This window comes from Mastigoproctus giganteus, chromosome 14, assembly GCF_048544385.1.
Source record: "Mastigoproctus giganteus isolate SK-2022 chromosome 14, ASM4854438v1, whole genome shotgun sequence".
Lineage (NCBI taxonomy): Eukaryota > Metazoa > Arthropoda > Arachnida > Uropygi > Thelyphonidae > Mastigoproctus > Mastigoproctus giganteus.
Window position 1 is genome coordinate 93,518,512 of NC_143588.1, and position 22,668 is coordinate 93,541,179.

Genomic DNA, 22,668 nt, shown 5'->3' on the forward strand with positions numbered 1-22,668 from the left:
CTTAGAAATCTTGAGTATTAGTCTTGACACCCTTGGTGATGTACTTTTGAATTCCAAAATGTTGTTTTTAAAATCTTTATGGACCAGAAACCCAACTCCACCTTCACTCCTTTCACTGTTTCCATTGGTGTACAGCAGATTTCCACTTGATAAACTTATAAGTGATTCATTTCTTCTTCTTGTTTCAGCCAAACCGATGATATTCCAATTCACATTTTCTAATTCCTTTTCCAGCTCTAATATCCTGTCTTCACCGATGAGTGATCGTACGTTATAACAGGCCAAGTTCAATTTCCGTGCATGGCAGCCTGGTCGTACCCAGAGATTCTTAGCACCCTCTGCTTCCTCTCTGATCCTCTCGCTGCCGTAAGAGGGAGAGTGAAAGCTGCTGGGGACTGAGGGCCATTTGTATTGTTGTGCTCTCATTGCTGGAGGGTTTGGTCTTTTCCTCTTCACGCTGACCAGGCAGCTTGAAGAGAACCACTCTACACGTTCGTTGCCACCTAAGTGACGTAACAGAGCTTACCATCGAGAAGGTGTGCATGAGTGGATTTTAGGGAGGCAGGCCAACCGGACTTCTCCTAAATCTTCTGTAATAGAGAGATATTGGATCCATCAGTGTTTTAGGCTGAGTGTCTGATAACACACAGGATACCTGTTCCCCTCTAAGCCCCTTCTGCTGGATACCAGGACACAAAGGAATAAAAGGAAATGAAGAAGCGGATAGAATTGCAAAATCAACCACTAACCTTCAAGAACAATATTTCGCAGTTCCACATAAGGACTACAAACCAGTCATTAAAAATCGCTGTCTAACCCAATGGCAAGAACTCTGGCAAAAACAAACATGGAATAAATTATATGAAATAAAACCAAAAGTTGAGCACTGGAAAACAAGCATAAGGAAATCAAGGAGAGAAGTTGTTCTGACCAGATTGCGGATAGGCCATACGCATTTCACAAATGGTTATCTATTACGTGCAGAAGAACCCCCAAGATGCCAAGTATGCAATACTCTCCAAACAGTTAAACATATACTTATAGAATGCCCAACATATGAAAATGATCAACACCGAATTTTTTCATCATTATATAAAGGAAACCAAAACATCGCCCTTAAAGATCTTTAGGTGACAAGGAACAAGTGTCAGATATTTTTAGATTCATACAAACAATCAACATATACCATCTGCTGTAAATAATAATATAATACTACAGAAACACTAGGGGCGCCTCCGTAGCCAGGTGGGAAAGAGCAGCAGCAGCAGCAGTGCGTAGCACACGCTTCTTGATTAGACCAGGGTTTGAGCCCGTCACCACCAAATACGGAGGATGCGGAAAGGTCAGGGAAAGACCACCGCATATTCCCGGAGCAATATGGCCTTAGTTGCTAATGCTCCTAAAAACCAAATAACAACAACTACAGAAACAGTTAACCTTTTACATTCGAACAAGATTTATATAAATACATTGTATAACAAATGAACTGGTACACTATGATCTCCGTTGTCAATGCGCCAATAAACACCAAAACAACAACTAACAAAAAAAAAAAAAAAAGCAGCAACATTTTTAAAAATATATTTTCCACTGACATTTCAGGCTTGTCAGGTATATCAATTTATATACCTAAACAAATCAGGGATAAAAGTTTGTATTCCTGTGGTGCCTGGGGATACATATTTAAGGAATATAAATAGCTTTTAATATTTTAAGAAATTCAGAAATATATTTTGCCTTTCTTATTAAATGAAATAAACTGATCATTAGAGTGTAACTGTTAATCGTAAGTTAATAAATCAACATTTTGGTATTATTTGTAGTCCAATATTTTAAAGAGGTATACATGATAAGATAAAAATGAAATAATGATTTCAGAAATGTGTGATTCATCAAGAAAATTCCACTGAAAATGACTGTGACAGTGATACGAAGTCCATGTAAGATAATGTACAGGTTGCCCTTCCCAGTTGTGGTTTCCAGCTCCTGTGGTTTTTTTGACAACTGTGATTTTTGGTTAATCTTTAGTGAATAGCATATCTGACTTAATGGATAAGTGCTATCTTCTATGAGCTTTTGAAAATCATGATTGTCAAGAAACCATAGAATGAACTGAAATTTGAATCCGCATCTTTCTGAACTGTGAAGTAACTAAGTTGGTATACTGGTACAGAGGTGTGGTAAAAAAAAAAGTGCTGTGATTTATGAAGCTTTTTTTTTTTAAGGGGGAAAAAAGTAGCAGAATGGTTTGTAAAATTTCTTGAATAATTTCTGAGATTGTTTCACGCCAATTAAAAGAGAATGTAGTTAATGGAATAAAAAAGGCCTGGAATGACTTTCAGGCCTTCTAAAAAATTAATAAACAGATTAGCAGACCTCACTTCTAGAGTTTTGCAAGGATTTTATAAAATCTTGTAAATCTAAGATTTAGTATAGTGATTTGGTCAACTTTTATATTTTAAACATTCCTTGTACTTACATAGGCCAGAAGGCCTATGTAAGTACAAGGACAAAGGTGGAAACTTTGGATGACCAGAAACTAACATAACACCCCCCCCCCTTTCTGTCACTGTATAATGAATTTCCCAAATGCAGATAACTCATCTAAGATCTTGTCAGTGAAATAACCCATGCAAATTGAGAGGGTAACCTAAACTTATTTTAACACATAAGTGGGCTTAGTGTAGGGCATTTTTTCTCTCTCTCCAATACACATACACACAGAAATACCAAGAGCAGCTTCATCACAAACCTACTCTTTTTAAAGTCTAGTACAGTACAGATCAGCTTTATGAATACATGTCAGTTAATTAATAATAGCAGAAAATTTTAAATGAAGAGTGAATCGACAAATATTCCTTGTTGACAACAATGCAAGTAAAATTAAAAGCTGCGTTGTTAATTTCTTGTCCATTCTTATTTTAGATGAATCAAGAGATAAAATTTGCAAAGATGACAGCCTCAGTAGTCCACAAGATCAGTCAGAAGAAGGTACCAATGAAACACCCATCTTGAAAGTAAGCAGTGTGACTTCTACAAATAAAAGTAAAGCACAATCTTCTCCAAACGTTATTGAAATTTCTTTAGAAGAAGATAAAGAGTCAGTTTCTTCAAATGAAGTTGACAGTCTACCAGATGATGCTGATCCTAAAGAACTTCAAGGAAACACAGACTTTGATGCTCTTCTAAAATCAAATAGGAAAAGTGGAACTAAAAAGAAGCATGACAGTGGTGATTCCTCTTCAGACCAGGTTGCAGTAAAAAAAGTAAAACTGGATTTAGGTAAGTTGATAGTTTTGAATAAATTTTTATTTATATTTTGGATTTGTGTATTGTTTTCAATGATTTCAAGGAGCATAGCCTTGAAGTATTGTTTTAAAGGAGAGTAGCCTTGTGCAGGTGAAGTTTTTACGGCGCCGGAAAACAGAGAAGTTTTTTCTGTTTCATTAACTTAAATTGGCATTTTAGCTTAGATAGAGATTTTGTAGGTTATTACTTACTATATCGGTAAGGGCATCCAATCCTTGTGTTTTACAAATTTTGCAGCTCCAGCAAACAAAAAGTTTTTAGCTATATTTAGCTGCTTTATTGACAAATTGTTATATTAAATTATTTTCTATAAGTAGCTTATAGACCTAGTTAAGATCCTTGGTTATTCTGAATTGAGACAGCGAGATTTTGGAAGTTAATTAATACTTAAGTGCCTGTAAACTTACTGTTTGTAACTTGCCGCCATTGTTATACAATATGTTATATCCCATACTAGATAGTGTTAGCTTAGTATAATATATAATTTTATCAATTAATCAGTAAAATTTATTAATCTTGTTAAACTTCATTGTCAATTAAATTGTACTTTTTAACTAAATACATATAACAACTTAAATTTTACGAAAGTATCATTATTAATTAATACAACTTAAAACTCGGAGATAATACTCGATACTGAAAAAAATATATATAGATATATATATAACACTTACCTCTCATTTTAAAAATTTATCAGCTATGATTGGTCAAATTTTCTTACAGATCCTACTTTACAGTCCCTTTTCAGCATCCAGCAGCAGTTAGCCCCCATGTTGATGTTCCACCTCCTCTCAATGTCTTTAATGCCTTGGTTAAACCTCTCACCCTGTTCGTCACTAACACTTCCTAGATTTTCTAGGAAGTAGCCGATGTGGGAGTGTAAAAAATGTACCTTGATACTCATGTTACAGCCCAACTTCTTGAACTTTGCCAACATATTTTCAACTATATCCTTGTAGTCTGGATCCTTGTTGTTCACTAAAAAGTTCTCAACAACCTATCTTAGGCTAATGAATGTCTGTTTTTCTCTTTTATTCCTAGTTCGATCAAAATCTTGGTCCTTCATCAGTTTGCAAATTTGAGTTCCAACAAAAATACCTTGTTTTAGCTTTTGGGTGGCTGATGGGAATCTACCTTAGTACAAATGTAGTTGAATCTGGGATCTTCCTGAGCTTTCACAAACTGTTTCATCAAACCCTATTTGATGTGCAAGGGTGGGAGGAGAACAGTTTTGTGGTCTACCAGTGGTTTATGAACTATGTTCTTTGATCCAGGCAACAAACTACCCCTCTTTGGCGAGACCTTGATATCTCAATGCTTACTCCTTGCCTGACTCTCACACTCGCACAAAAAGCAAGGCATTTTTGTGTAGCCAGATTGCTATCTGAGTAACATGCCTATCACATTAAAGAAGATTAAATTATCACATTAAAGTCAGCACAGACCACCCAACCAACCACGTTCTTCTTACTTAATATTTGACAACTTCAAGTTCTCATATGTTTCTTTCAAATGCACAGAGTGAGCTACTGGAATTGAACCATATTTATTTCCATTGTGGAGCATTGCACAATGCTCCACAGTGGAAATTTTTACAGCTTGATCTGGTAAGAGATTTAAATTTGCCAAAGGAATCTGCTGAACTTAGTTCATTAAGTCATTTATATTACTGCAAAAAAACATAGAATCGTCCTCAGAAAAGGATGGGACTAGTTCTCGTTTTCTGTGTCTGTACTATGAGAAAATCGTTCCATGTGCTGGAAGATTTTTGACTTAAGTCAAGAACCAAGAAGTTCAGCAGATTGGTAAATTTAAATCTCTTACCAGATCATGCTGCAAAAACAGCTGAGGGTGAATTCAATGTTTCCAGGCATGTAGACTTCAGTTTCATCTTCAGAAGCTTCACTTTGAACACTCTCTGTTGCTACATTCTCAAATATAGGTGGAGGGCATGGAATTGGTAAGTTATCTCCATGTAGAACTAGTCTAATTGCAGATGGAATATTGGGATACACAATGCAAAGAGTAAGAACTCTTTGCATTATATCCCTCTACATACCTAAGCAAAAGTAACAGTCATCACAGTGGTATGTAGGCTTCTGCCAAATCATAGGAATTTCAAATGATATGGCCTTCTTTTCACCATTTTCTCACAATCTCAATGTTCCAACACAGGTTTGGCAAACTTTATGTGGAGCCCATCGTTTATCTTGGTCACAGAATTTCACTCCAAAATAAGCAAAATGCACATTTTTTACCAATTCTGTAATATCTTGACTTTGCTTGAGGATTACACAACTTCTACAACTTCTATTACACTAAACTTAATACATTCAATAATACAACTTGACATCAACTTAATTTGTGAAAAAATTAAGTGGGGGGTTAATAACATTTCTGAAATCAGCATAAAATACTTGTTTAAAAATAGCTATTAGTTTGCAAAAAGCGAAAACCATGTGGAGTGGTGTTGAGGCAACTAAGGCCACGCGGTATCAGTATATTATGTCTATGAAGTTTGTGTACTTGATTTGTTCATTCTGGTTTCATTCAGCTGTTTGCTGGATGAAAAACTCAAGTTTCCAGGGTAGGAAATGAAACCACACATCCTGAGACACTAGCTCAGCCATGATGTTGTAAGACACAAAGTCTTACAAATTAAATTAAATGTCTATATAATTTATGATAGAACGCTAGATTGAGTGATATTATAGACCTTACAAGAAAACACTTAAAGTCACAAATATTGTTTAAGATAATGGGTCTCGCACTAATGGAATTAATTTAAGAGAAGGTTAAATTTAATGTACAAGCAAATATACCTTGAAGATAAACATTAGAAACAGATATATGATCAGCGCCCACTACCTGCCTGAAGAAGCAAGTGAAGATATCGAGACGGAACAGTGGGGGGTTAATTGATGGCATGGCAAAAGGGACGGAGAGTGCTCTAGAGATTACAATAGGGGTAACAGGTGTAAGCGTTTTTGTTTACTGCAAACAGAGCAGGTGTGGTCATTTTATAATAAGGCGAGACGAATCAAGAAAATGGACGCAGATGTTTTCCGGATGGATTCTGAACTCCAAAATTTCTGGTCATTTCCAGAATATTCGAGAATTCTCTAGAAACGGAAGTTCTTTCTACACCGGAAGGAACTCGGCCTTCCTGTCATGTGTCATAGGCAAATGAGAATGGAGACGATGATGGTCAGATAGAAATGATTGGTTGAGGAAAGGAGGGGCGTTACGAAATTTTGGGAAATAAAAAGGGGAAGAGCGCACGCAAACAAGAGTGATAAAGTTTTTTTGAGGGCGAGAAAGGTGTTTTTGGAGAGGTAGGCTCAGGAAACAGTCCCCGGAAGCGATCCACCAGTAGAACCAGTTATGGTGAGTTGACTAAGTTCTGATAGCTTTAGTAAAGTATAGATAAGTTACAGAAAAGGGAACTTTCTCGAGATGGGACATAGAAGTCCGAAAGCGTCCACTGAGAGATATGTTTAGGAGGTCAGCGAGATAATGCTTATGGAAGAACACTGGACCGTCCTGTAGCCTACAGAAAGAAATAAAGTAATGGGAAGCAACTCCTATTGAATGACCCGGCACAGCAAAGAAGGATATGATCGGCAAAGCGAATAGTGTTCCTGGCAGAAGTTAGCAGTCCGGAATCGGAGAAGAGCATTTCCAAACCAATGGTGGACCCCGATGCAGAGCAGAAAGTCACAGGCCAAACATTGTATTAGCGGTGGGATCCAAACCCCCAGAAGTAAGTGGTTAAACAACGAATTTACCTCTATGTAATTGCAAAGGACTGCAGGGAAGATAGATAAATATTAAGTGAGATTTAGGGAAGCATACAGTTAAGAGTTAAGTTAAGGTATAGATAAATAAGGAAATATCATAGAAATAGTTTAATGAAGGATGGTTTACAGTTATGATTTATTTACTGATTAATTAATGGAGGAAAAGTAATAATTTTGGACGGGTTAGCCCATAGAGCAGGTACAGTTGTATGTCACTTATATAATGTCACTGATATAGAGAAATTAGTCGCTAAATGCTGGAGTTTACCTGAGAGGATGAAGAAATAAATAAACCAATGTATATTTCATTAACATGTAATTTTAATGTGTTAGGGAGAGAATAGAATAGAATAGTTTGTAAAGTGGACATTAAATTCCAGAAGAAGAATTGTATCAACCATGAAGAAGAATGTAGGATTGTGCTAGATAGGTATGAAAAAGAAAGATATAAATAGATAAATAATAAATGTCAATTGTAATTAAGAAAGAGTTGAATTAAACTGATTGTACGAGATGTTAGTGGGCCTATAGTAAGAAGAAGATGATGGATGGGAGAGCCTAATGACCAGGAACGTGATCCATGCCCTGTACCTATATATGAAGTGAATAATGTGTAATGATTTGTCTTATCTTTTATTTGTAAGTATGTATAATAAACTGATTGTATTTCACTTAATGCAAATAGTGTTTAGCCATTTCTGAACTCACAGCAAAATCCAAAGGAGGAGTGATCTAATATAGGAACTCCCTCAGAACCGGAATTCTTCTGTGAGATAACAAGTCAGATGCAAAGTGGGGATTTTTAAGAATATAATTAATAATAAATACTAGAGTAATAATATAGACAAAAAAAAATAATAATAAATATATATATAAAACGCCACCCCCACAATGTGAAATAAAGCCCATAAAAATTTTTTAATTCCTCTTCTCTGAGTTTTGCAAACCTATGCCTTTTTCTGTTTTGTGTGGAAGGATGGTGATCACGGCCATTCTGATATAGATGTATCGTGTTGAGATTTTGATAAAGAAACAGTTTCATTCTCAAGCATACTCTATAAACTTTTATGATGGATGATTTTTACCTTATATCAAAATTTTCTTCTAGTGTATAGCAAGGGGGAAGAATCTCATGGGGCTGATGAGGTATCTGAAGTTATACAAAATGGATTAGTTGATAATTCCAGTCCATTGCATAAAAGTTTTGAGGATCTCGCTGAAAATAAAACAACACTTACAAAAGCAGTAAGTTAGCTTCTTCGTTATTCCCCCTCCCCCAATTTTTTTAGCAATCTTGTAATTTAGTGTATTCTTGAACTGTTCAGGATATTAGATTTTATTCATAACAAAATTTCTGAAATTTCTGAAAAATTTATGTAGTTTTGTAGTTTTTAACTGGAAGCAAACACAGTGGCAGGTCAATTGACATGTAACCAAATTTCTTTTAAATTTCTTGAAACGTTTTGGCTTTTTCTGAATTCTTCTTTGTTAGTACCAATATTTGATCTGTTCTTAACTTTTCTGTATATAACTTTTCATTTTTAATAAAAAACTGAATAGTTAAAAATGCTGTTTTTTACACCTTTTATTTTCAAAAAATATATATATTAATTCTGATAAATTTTAAAAAAAATTTAGATATAAAATATAAACATGAATTTATTGATTTGTATTCGTATTTTATTTTCATATTTTGTGTTCAGTATTTTCATCTGTTCTCTGTCATGTCATTGATAATTAACATGCACTACGCATATAATTTATAAAATTGAAATATTATACTTAAATCTTTAGGCATGACTAATGCATTTGGTAACACCATATACTGCATATTGATTATTACGGAAACATAGAACCCCCCTTATCATTGCTTTGCATTTCAGTCTGGGTGGTTGATCCATGAAAAATCACCCAGATTGTAAGTATGAAACAATAGACATTTTGTATATTACTTTTATATACGAGGAGAGGTTGAAAGGTTTCTAGCCTCTCATAGAAGGAATGCTAGAAAGTTGTGAAACACATTTATTTTTCAACGTAGTTCCCCCCCCCCCTTAAGTCAACACACTTTCTGGCATGATTCACTAGCTTTCATAACCTGCTCAAATAAAATTCAGAAGGTTTTTTAAACCAGTTGTTGACTGCATCCATCACAGCAGTCACTGTCAAATTTCTGCCCTTTCAAATCCTTTATGAGATTTTGAAATAGAAAATAGTCTAATGGAGCCAAATTCGTTAAGTAGGGTGGATGCTGTAAAATAGCTCAAACCCACAGTTGTGCGGTGTTGCCCGAGTCACAAATGCTGTGCACACCGGTGCATTGTCTTGATGCAAGACAACTCCTTTGGCCAATTTCCCATGCTTCTTGAGCCTCAATATTTTGCAAAGTCTCAGTAGGTTAGAATAATACTCGGCATTGATAGTGGCACCCTGTTCCAAGAAATCAACCACCTTCTGCATCCCAGAAGATGGGTGCCATGACTTGCACAGCCAACTTCTGCACTCAAAACATTTTAGTAGGGGAGAAGAGAAATATTTCTACCGTTTCAATTGTTCTTTTGCTGCAGGGTCAGGGTGGTGTACCCATGTTTCATCCATAGTGGCATACCACCTCCAAAACTGAGCTTCATTAGCCTTCAGAATGCTGCACAATCTCATGATAACACCTCACTCTTTCCTGCTCTGATCTACATTCAGTGCTTTAGGGATTCACCTTGAAGAAATCTTTGTTCCTAAAACATTCACCACAATATCGTGAACTCGTTCATGGAAGATGTTGGATGTTGTCTCATTGTGCTTCAAGACTGTTCTGCAGTCTTGTATGATCAGGTCGTGAGTGGCATCCACGTTTGTAAGTGTCAACATGGTAACAGGCCTCCCACTTGGGAGGTGCATCTTCAACACTGTCTCATCCATGCTTAAATTCTGCAACCCAATTTTTGAACATGGCATATGAAAGACGAGATTTTCCTTTTTGTTGCATGTCTTCATAAATTTCTTTCGGCAACATTCCCTTTAAATGAAAGTACTGAATGATTGCACAGTGCTTGATTCTCTCAGCAGTCACCACTTCATTCACTTTCCACACTTCAATGCCCTCTGTAAAGAAGAAGATAGTTACAAACCTAAAATTTTCTGTGAATGTACAAGAAGAGTCACAGCACAGATTGGCAATATTGTCTTTCACAAAAACATTTGCAATTTATATATGGCAAATAACTTTTAACCCCCCCTTATTATAACAATCTCTAACATGAATTTACTAACGTTTACTTCATAGATTTAACTAGGTATATCTACCAAGTATTTTATACTATTCACTGGCGCCTCCGTAGCCAGGTGGAAAGGAGCAGCAGTGCGTAGCACATGCTTCTTGATTAGACCGGGGTTCGAGCCCATCACCACCAAATACGGAGAATGCGGAAAGGTCAGGGAATGACCACCGCATATTCCCAGAGCAATATGGCCTTAGTTGCTAATGCTCCTAAAGAAAAAAAACCTAACAAACCTATACTATTCACTAATGCTAACACATTTACTAAATTTATAGTAACACTTATATTGTCCTCATGTCTTGTCATATATATTGTCTTAGATGCTGAAAATGTTTTCCACTTACCGTTAAGCAATACTGACATACTAATAAATATGTTAAAAAACTTCATTTTATAAACAAAAATGTGTTTTGCCAAAAAAAAGAATATTTTCATAATACTGACATTAGATTTAAGTGAACCTTTTACTGTTGCTGTTTAGAAATAGTATTAATATTCCTTTGGTTGTTTTCATTTTTAGATTGTGTGGAAAATATTACAGTAACATTATTCTGCAAATAGCCCAGCAGTAGTAATTTCAGGAGATGGAAGCACTGACCTTACAAAATGCAGACTGCATATTTTCAATGGAATCATCAGAAATATTATTTTAACAGTTTATATGTTACTGATGAACTGAAAATTAGATATTCTGCAGTGTGTTGAGCACTGTCAGAGTTTGAAGTAAGCCTTAACTCTAATAACAAAAGTAAAAATGGGTTTTTACCAAATACCGTATTTCCCCATGTATAAGACGCACCTTTTTTCAAAAAAATTGGGGTCTAAAAACTGGGTGCGTCTTATACAGTGGTTGTAGATTTTTTTACTTGCATTTCCCACTTTTTCGCACTTGTTGTCTTTGCGTTCATTGTTTCGCACTTGTTACCGGTATATTAGGTTACGTTTTGCCACGTTCTGCCCAGAAATGGCTCAGAAAAGATTTTTGTACAGTGCTGAATTCAAGTTAAAAGTGATCCAGTTTGCAAAAGTGAATGGAAATCGTGCTGCTGAACATAAGTTTGGCCCTCCTCCAACTGAGAAAACAATCCGAGACTGGCTATGGGAAGAAGAAACCGTGCTGAAAACGCCACGGCAGAAGAAGGCCATGAGAGGCAAGTCAGCAAAATGGCCGGATTTTGAGAGGGAATTGAAGAGCAAAGGGCAATTGGAATTCCTGTGTCCACAAAAATGGTTCAGCATGAGGCAAGAAGAATTGCTGATGAAAAAGAAGTTACTGATTTCAAAGGAGGGCACAATTGGTGCTTCAGGTAAATGGAATTGACTAAGCATGTGTACACGCACCAGACTTGCCCAAAAGATGCCTGAAAGCTATGAGCAGAAGGTCTTTGAATTTCATCATTTTGTCATTCAATGTCGGAAGACACATCAGTTTGAGTTGGGACAGATTGCAAATATGGACGAAGTTCCCCTTCCATTTGATGTCCCAAGTAACAGAACTGTTGATAAGAAGGGGGTGAAAACTGTAACTGTGAAGACAAGTGGACATGGAAAGAGCAGGCACCTCCGTAGCCAGGTGGGAAGGAGCAGCAGTGCGTAGCACACGCTTCTTGATTAGACCGGGGTTCGAGCCCGTCACCACCAAATATGGAGGATGCGGAAAGGTCATTCAGGGAATGACCACCGCATATCCCGGAGCAATATGGCCTTAGTTGCTAATGCTCCTAAAAACCAAATAACAACAACAACAACAACATGGAAAGAGCCATTATACAGTTGTTCTAGCTTGTTGTGCCGACAGAACCAAGCTGCCTCCTATGCTGATTTTCAAACGCCAAACAATGCCAAAAGAAGACATTCCTCAAGGAGTGATTATCCACGTTCATGACAAGGGTTGGATGGGAAGAAGATCTGGTTTGAGACAGTTTGGAGCAGGAGACCAGATGGGCTCTTACGCAAACCTGCCCTGTTGGTGCTTGATCAGTTCAGGGCACACATAACAAAAAAACACAAAGAAGATTGTTGCAGAGCAAAAAACAAAACTTGCCATCATACCTGGAGGCTTGACATCCCAGCTCCAACCACTTGATGTCAGCATTAACAAACCCTTCAAAGCTGCCATGAGAGACGAATGGAACCAATGGATGAAGTCTTCTGGGGACAATTTGACACCAGCAGGAAGAGTGAAGAAACCAACTATAGGAGAAGTTTGTACCTGGATGAAATGATCCTGGGATAATATCAAGATTGAGATCGTTGTCAAGTCATTTAAGAAGTGTGGCATTTCAAATGCCATAGATGGAACTGAGGACGAGGCAATATATGAAGACAGTGATTCGTCATCAGACACAGATGAGGACAAGCTAATGGATGGGAGTTTTGACAGTGATGAGGAGTTGCATGAATTTTATGATGAATAAAACTTGAGTTCAATAACTTTATGTAATACATTTTTTTTTTCAAATTTCGGCCCACAAAATTAAGGTGCATCTTATACATGGGGAAATACGGTACTTGTGTTTTTTTTCCCATCAGTTCATTATATTAATGCATTCTTCCATTTATGCTGACCAAGCACCTCCATCTCTTTAAAGTTTAATGTCATTCAGGTTCATTCTGTGTAACAGTTCTTAGATTTGGTGTAAATAATCCATGCAGAGAGAGAGAGTTCTATCTATTCCTTCCATTCTAATATAGCAGTTCAGCTTGTATCTTATAATATAGATATGAGCTGAAGTGCTGTGTTAAAAATATGTCTTCATTTATAATGCTATTGAAAATGTCTACTGATCTTTCATTTTCTTGTAGTTGTAGTACTTTCATTGGTTCAGCCTGTTTTATATCACAAAAAAAAAAAGGAAAAAAAAAAAGATTTCATTACTTTTCCAATTTGGCCATATGCATAAACCCAGACAGGATGTTAAACGTTAAAGATGGTCTCAGAAATTATTGTATTAATCTAAAGAATTTTGTCCGACTTTAATAAAAAAAGATTTTATTTTATTATAAATTTGAAAATCTGGAACAGTGTGCTTGGCCAGTATACTGCAGTCGAACTTTAAGAACAGGGAAAACTTTAGAGTCAAACTTGGTTATAACGAGATCATGGCTGTAATGAGCAAAAATCCATAATGATTTTAATTTACACATATTCCCATACAGTCGCTCGTTGTTATAACGAGCGTACTACACGGATATACCGTACAAATTTTTTTAACTATGCAAACATTCTTTAATTGCTCGAGTAGTCGAAAAACCCAATTCTTGGAATAGACAAAAATGAAAGGGGTAACTTAGCTTTTATGACCACCCACATCGGATTAGGGGCCGGTTTATGACCTATCCTTGTTCTTTCAGGGAGGACGGGGCTATACAATAATGCTTGTTGTATAGCCCCTTTGGCATTCTGCTTGTAATTTCTATGGTCGCATTACCCTATTTACAGATTGTCTTGTATTCACCAAACCATAAATTTATTTCAGAACTTCTAAGAATTTTGGAAACGATAATTGTTTGTATGCAGATCACTTTATTGTCATTTTAAAGTAAAATCAGTTAGAAACCAACTCTTCCTTTGGAAACATGTCTGCTAACAAAAGAAAGTGTCTCTCAATTCATGAAAATGTTAAATTATTCGTGAGTTAGAACATGGTGCAAAAATGTTGAAGTGTATAAAAAGTTTTATTTGCCCTCTTCAACAATATCAACATTGTAAGAATAAACATGTTTACATATCAGCACAAAAAGAACATAACCAAAAAAAAAAATTTAGAAAGTGGGGGGGTTACAAATGTCGATGAAGCATTGCTTCAATGATTCACTACAATAAAAAGACTAATTGAAATCATGCTTATTATTAATTAGTATCGTTTTTAATTATGGAGAAATAAATTGTTTAGTATTAATTTGGTTTTAAAATTACAGACAAATAAATAGTTTAATATTAAGTGTATTGTAGTTTATACAAGCATATTAATACAAATGATAGGTATATACTAATATTTTTTTTCTCTAATATTTCTTTTGTTTTTTTGAATCTGTCTTTTTATCAAGTTATTGAGAATTTTAAAAAAATAGGAGGTAAATTTAACTCATCACTGATATAGTGAGTAATGGTTATAACAAGGAAATTTTGTTGGTCCCTTGATGCTCATTGTAAACAAGTTCAACTGTACTAAAGTTAGATGTAGCTGTAATTATTTAATTTTTTTTATATACATTTTCTCAGATACAGTGCAACCTTAAAATAACATAATGTAGGTGTTGGGAAACAGGAATAACACTTTAATTGAACAGCCTACATTCCAGCATAAAATGTAACAGTTATGAAAAGACAAAAGTGTACAGCCTTATTTTAATAATACTGTTTGTATGTTATATGTTACTGTGTTCACTATGTTAGGTTAACTGTGTTGTTCTTGCTGTATGTATTTCATATTCAAAAATTTCATTACTTCATATATGTACTTTTTCATATATGTACCCTACCTTTTCTTCACTACTGAATACATCATGAATAGTCAAACTAATAGAACAAACTTATCTGTGAAAAGATCTAAACCTCCCAAATGCTTTCTCATTCATTTCATAAATATACATGGTCTCAGTTCAAGTCTCAGTGATGCCCATTTTCACTTAGAGTTTGCCAAGTCCCACTTACTTTTTTCTGACAGAATCCCAATTATTGATTAATTCAACAACTACTCATCTCAGTTGTTCTAATTATTCACTGTACGATTCCTTTCAATTCAAAGGTGGTACTTGTGCATGTGTCTGTGCTGATATTCCTTGTCAGAGACTTAGTAACTTAGAATCATCTCTTTCAATCTTTTCTGGCTTAAAATCTCTCCACCCAATTCTCTCAAATTGATCTGTTGCCTCTGTTGATCTCCCAAGTCCATTAATCACATGTAACTCTAACTTTCTTTGAAGGTCAGCTTTCTCCCATCCAATTTTCCTAACAGTGAGAGAATTTTTCTTGGGGATTTTAATGTTCACAACTCCAGCAAGCTTCAGTTTTCTAGTGGATGAACCCAGCTGGTTGAGATGCTGAGGCTTTTGCAATTATTAATGACCTTGCACAGATTGTTTATTTGCATGCCAGAATACCAGGTAATCCTAACCACACAGCCAACTCTCAATCTTTTTTTTACAAATAGCCCTTCCAAGTATGCAGTTGAAGTGAGCGTTCCTCTAGACACCTCAAGTCACAACTTGATGATGGTCTCTTCTCCAGTGGAACCTTTCTCTCATGGCCATTCTCAACCTTGTGTTTGTCATTTGCAAGAATACAAAATAGGATGATCTGTGAGATTTCTATTCTTCTTTTCCTTTGTCGGATTGTTGTTTTAAATCTGATGTCAGTGTTTACTCAGATCGTGTCAGCAAAGTTACTCTTGTAGGAATGAAATCCTTTATTCCACAATTCTCCTTAAACTCTTGTCCTTTATCTAACCCTTGGTTTTCTAACCCATTAAATGTGCTAAAGCTGTTCAAGATGAAAATGTTGCATGCCGCAATTAGCTTTCAATATGCAACATCTGTAATCATCTAAATCTTGCAACCAAATCTCCAGATTCATTTTCTGCCTACAGCAAATCTTGCAATAATAGTAAAGCAGTTATTAATAAATACAAACTAGATTTTGAAAGGGATAAGAGTAGAAAATTTTCTTCTTGTCCAAACAGTAATCAAGCATTCTGGTCTCTTTGCTAAAGCCATTGGCCATAACTTTTGCCCATCTCTACTCACACCATCTGTTAAAATCCAATGGTTCTATTGCCACCTCAGCTAAAGATAAAGCCAACCTGCTGGAATCCTACTTATCTTCTAACTCTTGTGTTGGTGAGCTTAGTAAACTAAGCCTCCTTTCATTGCCATTCGGTGCCTCCTGTAGTCTTCCATAAAAAAGATGTCAGAAGAATTTTGAACAGTCTTGATGCCAAGAAAATGCCAGGTCCTAATGGTGTTTTTCCTTCTGTTTGGAAATTTTCTCACATCCAACCAATTCCTAAAAGGGGCAACAAATCTCTCCCATCCAGTTATCATCCAGTTGCACTTACTTCTCTTCTACTCTTTCTAAAGTAATGGAAAAATCCTTTAACCACCAACTCCTAAAATATCTAGAAAACTTCCATCTTAGCAATGATCACCAATATGGATTTCTTTAGTGTCAATCCACTGGTGATATACTGCCTTATGTTACCCATCTTATGGACAAATTCAATGGAAAAGTTTGGCAAAACTCAAGCAGTTGCTCTTGAATCTTATGGACAAATTCAATGGAAAAGTTTGGCAAAACTCAAGCAGTTGCTCTTGACACTTCAAAGCATTTTGATTGTTTGGCATAAAGGTCTTTTAAACAAGCATCCCATTTTATGGAATGCCAACTGTCTTTTGTGATTGGGTATCCAGTTTTCTCTCTGACCATTCGCTGCAAGTGATTAGATGGTGCTCTGCCTTCTAACTTTTCCATTAATGCTGGTGTTCCTCAAAGTTCAGTTCTTTTTCCCACTCTTTTTTCCTTTTATATTAATGACTTTCTTCCACTGACTAGAATTCCTGTCCATACTTTTAATGATGGTAGCACAATGCATACCTCGCTCCAGTTTGAGAAACCTTATACAGCAGAAACAGTTTCAGTTTCTCCAATATCCACCATCAATTTTTTGAATACTAATCTGCAGGTAATTCACCATTTAGGAAAAGATCACTTAGTTAATTTCAATTCTTCTAAAACTCAGTCTCATCTCATATCTTGGAAAAGGAAGCTGAACGATATCTTCAGTAACGCTCAGATCCCCAGACAAGGTCACATATCTCTATTAGGGTTTACCCTGCATCTAAAAAAACTAGATTTTTTCTTTTGCTCTTGGTGTTACTTTTTTTTCCTAAACAGCTACTCACTCTGTGCAAATCTCAGATCTACCATACCATAGAATATTGTTCCCACTTCTCGGGCAGTTCCCTCATAACTTCTCTTGGGCTTCTAGACTCCATTCAGAAGAGGGCATTGGGTTAATTAGCAACCCATCTCATACAAAGTGTCCATCTCATAGACATTGTTTGTGCTCCATGCCTTTTCTATATATGCTTCTATGGGCATTGTCCACTATTCTTCTGGATTGGCCTCTATAATTCCCCTTGTACACCAAAATTGAGAGTCTTCTAGATGAGCAGAAAACCCACTACACTATTATTATGGTAGACTTCAATGCTAAGGTTGGAAAAAGACAAAACAGCACAGAAAGGGGAAACTAAGGAAATTTTGGAATTGGTAAAGAAATGAAAGAGGTGAAAGACTTGTGGAATTTGCAGAATCTCAAGGATTGTCAGTAATGAACACTTTTTTTCAAGAAAAGGGTGAACAGAAAGTGGACATGGAAGAGTTCAAATGAATTAACGACTAATGAAATCGACTTCATCCTCACTAACAGAAGATATATCGTGAATGATGTTACCGTCATGAATAAGGTAAATGTTGGAAGTGATCACAGAATGGTATGATGTACACTTGATATAGATGTAGGAAAGGAAAAAACTGACTCGAGTAAATAATACAAAGGTCTTTGAGATAATAGAAGAGGAGAAAAGGCAGTATGTACTGGAACTTAAGAACAAGTTTGAGCTTCTGCAGACTGCTCAGGACCAAGATATCGACGAGGAATGTTACAACTTTCTGAAAGTGATAAAGCCCAAGAAACCTATAGGGAAAAAGAAATCCAAAGAAGAAAAAATTAGGCAAGAAACACTTGTTATGATGAACCGAAGGCGAAAAATGAAGAGCAAGATAAACACTGACAAGGAGAAAATTGAGTACACTGAGTTATGCAAAGCCATTAGAAAGAGACTCAGAGAGGACATAAAAAGATTTAACACAAGAAAAGTAGAACAAGCATTAAGGGAAAACAAAGGACTTAAATCAGCAGCCATGAGCAGTAATACAGAAAGAAAAATGATACTGAAAATGAAGAATAGCAATAGTGTACTTATAAATAGCAGAGAAGGCATAATTCAAATAGCAGAAGACTACTATAGAGAATTATACAAGGAGCGAGGAAATGATGCCAGCAGTGGGGAAGATGGATCGCAAATTAGTAACACATACGACATACCCGATATTATTCTTGATGTGGTAGAACATGCGTTGAAGAAAATGAATAATCAGAAAGCCCCGGGGGGAAGATGAAGTTACTGTAGAGTTGTTAAAATTGGGAGGAAGAGACATAACACAAAAACTGGCAAGGCTTTTTGCAAAATGCATTAGAAAAGGTGTGATGCCTAAGCAGTGGAATAATGCAATCATAGTTTTGCTGCATAAGAAAGGAGATAAATCAGAAATTGGAAATTATAGACCAATTAGCTTGTTATCCCACATCTACAAGTTGTTCACAAGGGTCATTACTAACAGATTAGAAAGAATACTTGATGAGAATCAACCGAAAAAGCAAGCTGGCTTTAGAACAGGATTCTCAACTATGGATCACCTTCACGTAATATCACAGCTAATGGAGAAAGCAAATGAATATAAAACACCATTATGCCTGGCATTTGTGGATTATGAAAAAGGCATTTGACTCCCTACAGCATAAGGCAATGTTTCGGGCACTGGAAAGACAAGGCATAGATACCCCATATATTATGATTTTGAAGAAAATATATGAGAGTGCTACCTCCTTTATTAGATTAGACAAAGACAGTAGGAAATTTAAAATCGAGAAAGGAGTTCGACAAGGAGAGACAATATCTCCGAAGCTGTTTACTGCTGCCCTTGAGGAAGCTTTCAGAAGATTAGACTAGTCGCAGAAAGGAGTCAGTGTATATGGAGAGTACCTAAACCATTTATGATTTGCAGATGACATTGTGGTCATAAGCCACGATCCCAAAGAATTAGAGGAAAATCTGAATCAGTTATGCACAGTTAGTAAGGATTTTGGACTAAAGATGAATATGGCTAAAACAAAAGTAATGATGAACAAGTATGCGGCAGAAAGGGACATAATGATTGAAGGAGCAGTAATCGAAAAGGTGGAGTCATATACTTATCTGGGACAAGTTATTAGCTGTAGTAATGATAAATGGCTGGAAGTCAAGAGAAGAATAAATTTTGGATGGATAGCATTCAGGAAATATAGTCACATACTGAAGAGCAATATCCCAGTTTGTCTGAAACGTAAAATAATGAACCAATGTATATTCCCCACCATGACTATGGAAGTAAAACTTGGGCACTCACCAAAAGAATGGAAGAGAAGCTGAGAACTACACAGCGAAGAATGGAACTAATTATATTGGGAATCAGACTGTTAGATAAGAAGAGAAACACATGGATTAGGCAACAAACTCAAGTAAAGGACATTCTTATCAAAACTAAAGAACTAAAATGGTCTTAGGCAGGACACATAGCTCAAAGGCATGATGACAGATAGACTAAGAAATAACAGAATGAGACCCAAGAGGAGCTAGAAGAAAACCTGGAAGACAATGGCGGAGATGTATAGATGAAATTCATGAGTTTGTGGGCAGTAAATGGATCACCATTGCACAAAACAGAAGGAACTGGAAAGTTGCTGGAGAGACCTTCATCCTGCAGTGGATTGAAAATGGCTGATGATGATTTCCCCTTCTCTCTTCCAAAGCAGTCTTAATACATGCCACAGCCAGTCAACATCCACTTGCTGCCCAGCTTCAAACTCGCAGAACCAACTTTTCTTTTTCCTCATTTCTGTCAGAAAAAAGAAAAAGAAAGAAAAAAATCAGAAATAGTTAAGTTGTGACACTTTATATAAGTAACCAATGGTTAATTAGTTTAAGGTTGCACTGTACCTTAGTACAAATAACAGCTGTCATTTTACAATGAAACCTTCCCTGCTTTGTATTTTTTCTCATTTATGTAAGTAACACAGATGGTATTAATTGTGTATTTTAACAGATGTTAGAAGATCTTGTGATACAAAGGGTTTATGAATATGCCCTGGAAAGTCAACAGAGTGTCATTGCCTCTTTAAAGAAAAGGTGTGAAGAACTTGAAAAAATGGAGGAAAAATGGAAGAAGAGAGTTTTACAGCTCCAGCAGCAGGTAAAAGTTTATACTTGCCCAGACAGTAGGAGGAAATTTATTTTAATTTTATAAAAAGCTAAATTATATAACCAAGTGGACTTTTTATTATGTGAGGGTGTTACTTTCTGTGACCTATGTCACTGAACTCATAATGTGCAAAGTTTACAGTAATCTTGCTCCCTTATGGCTATAGATAGTCTTTGGATGTTGTCCACTATTCAAAAATTTTTATGTTTGTAGTTAACCCTTTCACTAATGAACTTTTTCAAGGAATTTTAAAGGGTATGAAAATCAAAAACTTATTTTTAATTTTAATAATTTAGTTTTCATAATACAGTAAGAAAAAAATATTTTGTTGTGAAATATATAAAATTATTTTGCAGTTATTTCTGAAACTGTATAAAAATTAACACTGAAATAAGCAAAAATTTAAAGAAAATTTTATTGTAGTTATTCAACAGGAGAAACATTAATATTTCCACTGCCATATGGTATTTTTGAGTTTAATTCTGCCATAGGGTTGATGCCACTCAGCACTTTCTGTATAATTGCTTAATGTATCAGTTCTGTTGAGTTGGGTACATTTGTTATCGGTTGGCTGTTAGTTAACAGCCAACAAAGAACAAATGTATTTTTTGTTGCAGTTTCTGAATTTATTGTGTTTACAAGAAAAAATGGATTTTGCAAGGTGTCATCATCAAAAATTAAGAAATCTGGAAAAAATGAAACACTGATGAAGAATGGAAGATGTATATGAAAGATATAGCAGTAATGCCAAACCGCCAAAAAGTTGCCTCAAGTTTATTGCTGCTAATCTACTCACATTCCCAGTGTCAGCTTCAAGTTTCCTGTTGCTAATGTACTGACACTGTAAAATGGGATTGTTTGTACTCCAGCATGACTACTAGATCAGAAAAGTTACAGTCAATTATTTTGACAATGAATATAATCATTAACAGTATTTAGGAGTCATGCAGGCTTGAGCCATGGTCCACTCAAACATGTGTTCATTATTGCATTTTATACTTGATCACTATTCATTTGGCCCAACTTAGTTGTCAGGCCTAATAAATAAATTTTCTATTTATAACTCCAGGACAGCAACATATAATACAAGGAAGGGTAGAATGCAAGAATATCACTGGATTTTAGTAAGTCACATGGGCCTGAATCATAGTCACTCAAACACATATACATCTGTATCCTTGCATTTGATCCCTCAGCTTTGGCAGTTCCAAGTTTAACATTGCCATTCCACCGGTGTGAGTTACAGTGGCATAGCCAGGATTTTTTGTCAGCAGGTAAATTCACAAAAAAAGGCACTAATTGCCTATCATGGCACAGTATTACTTTTCTAAAAAAGTGCCACAATACCAGATTTCAGTATCAGGGGTACAATGTACCTGCTGACCCTACCCTGGCTACACCTAGAAGTAGAGCATATACGTCATTCTCAATGTGTATGTTTCGTTTGATATTTAACATAGATGTTATTTAAAAATGTAATTTTTATATTATACTCACTTTCAGTAATGTCTGTATTGTTTTTAACTTCTGGAAGTAAGGAAATAACAAACAGGACCCACAAGTAATTCTTGAACAGGGCCCCTCAAATTTTGGAGCCGGCCCTGCAGGGTCATCAACAGTTAGCCCATTGACATTGTGTCCCAATATGATTTAATCACTTCCTTCTACTCTTAATATAAGCATAGAATTCTTTGCTGATTTTCTTTGTATTCTTTGCCAGAGACTTCTCATAATCTGCCTAGCTTGCCTAACCTCCTTTGTGACTTGATTACAGACTAATTTTTAATATACCATATACCATTGTCTTCTGCGTCACCTGATAATTTATATGCAACCCACACATTTTTCTTCCCTGCCGTAAATCTTATCAATTCATCTCAGATCCATTTAGGTCTAAGCCTTGAACAGTATTTCTAAAAACTGTCTGAGACTACTGTAGTCACCTTTATGAAAGCAAAAGCCCCTTTACCCTTGACAGTAGTTATCTTTAATTAAATTCCATATTAGTACACTGTGATTACTGCCACCCAGTGGGGCTTTTACCTGCAGATTCTTAATGCATGAAGAATCACTGCTGATAAGCAGATCAAGTATATTGCTTCCTCTTGTTACCTCTCTAATATGTTGCTGTAGAAAACAGTCATCCAAGAAATCTACAAAAGTCTTGCTAGTGTGTGTGACCAACCCACAAATTCCAGTC

At 35.9% G+C, this 22,668-nt stretch overlaps 1 protein-coding gene across 3 annotated transcripts in view; it reads left to right on the top strand.

The window, feature by feature from the left end:
- Positions 1 to 22,668, top strand: part of LOC150075376 (uncharacterized) — a 146,465-nt gene that overhangs the window by 75,752 nt on the left and 48,045 nt on the right. For all 3 annotated transcript variants that reach the window (XM_090389301.1, XM_090389302.1, XM_090389300.1), the window contains exons 3-5: positions 2,926 to 3,282; positions 8,218 to 8,354; positions 20,313 to 20,459. In XM_090389301.1, coding sequence (XP_090245427.1) covers positions 2,926 to 3,282; positions 8,218 to 8,354; positions 20,313 to 20,459 — 641 coding nt within the window. The remainder of the gene's footprint in view (positions 1 to 2,925; positions 3,283 to 8,217; positions 8,355 to 20,312; positions 20,460 to 22,668) is intronic.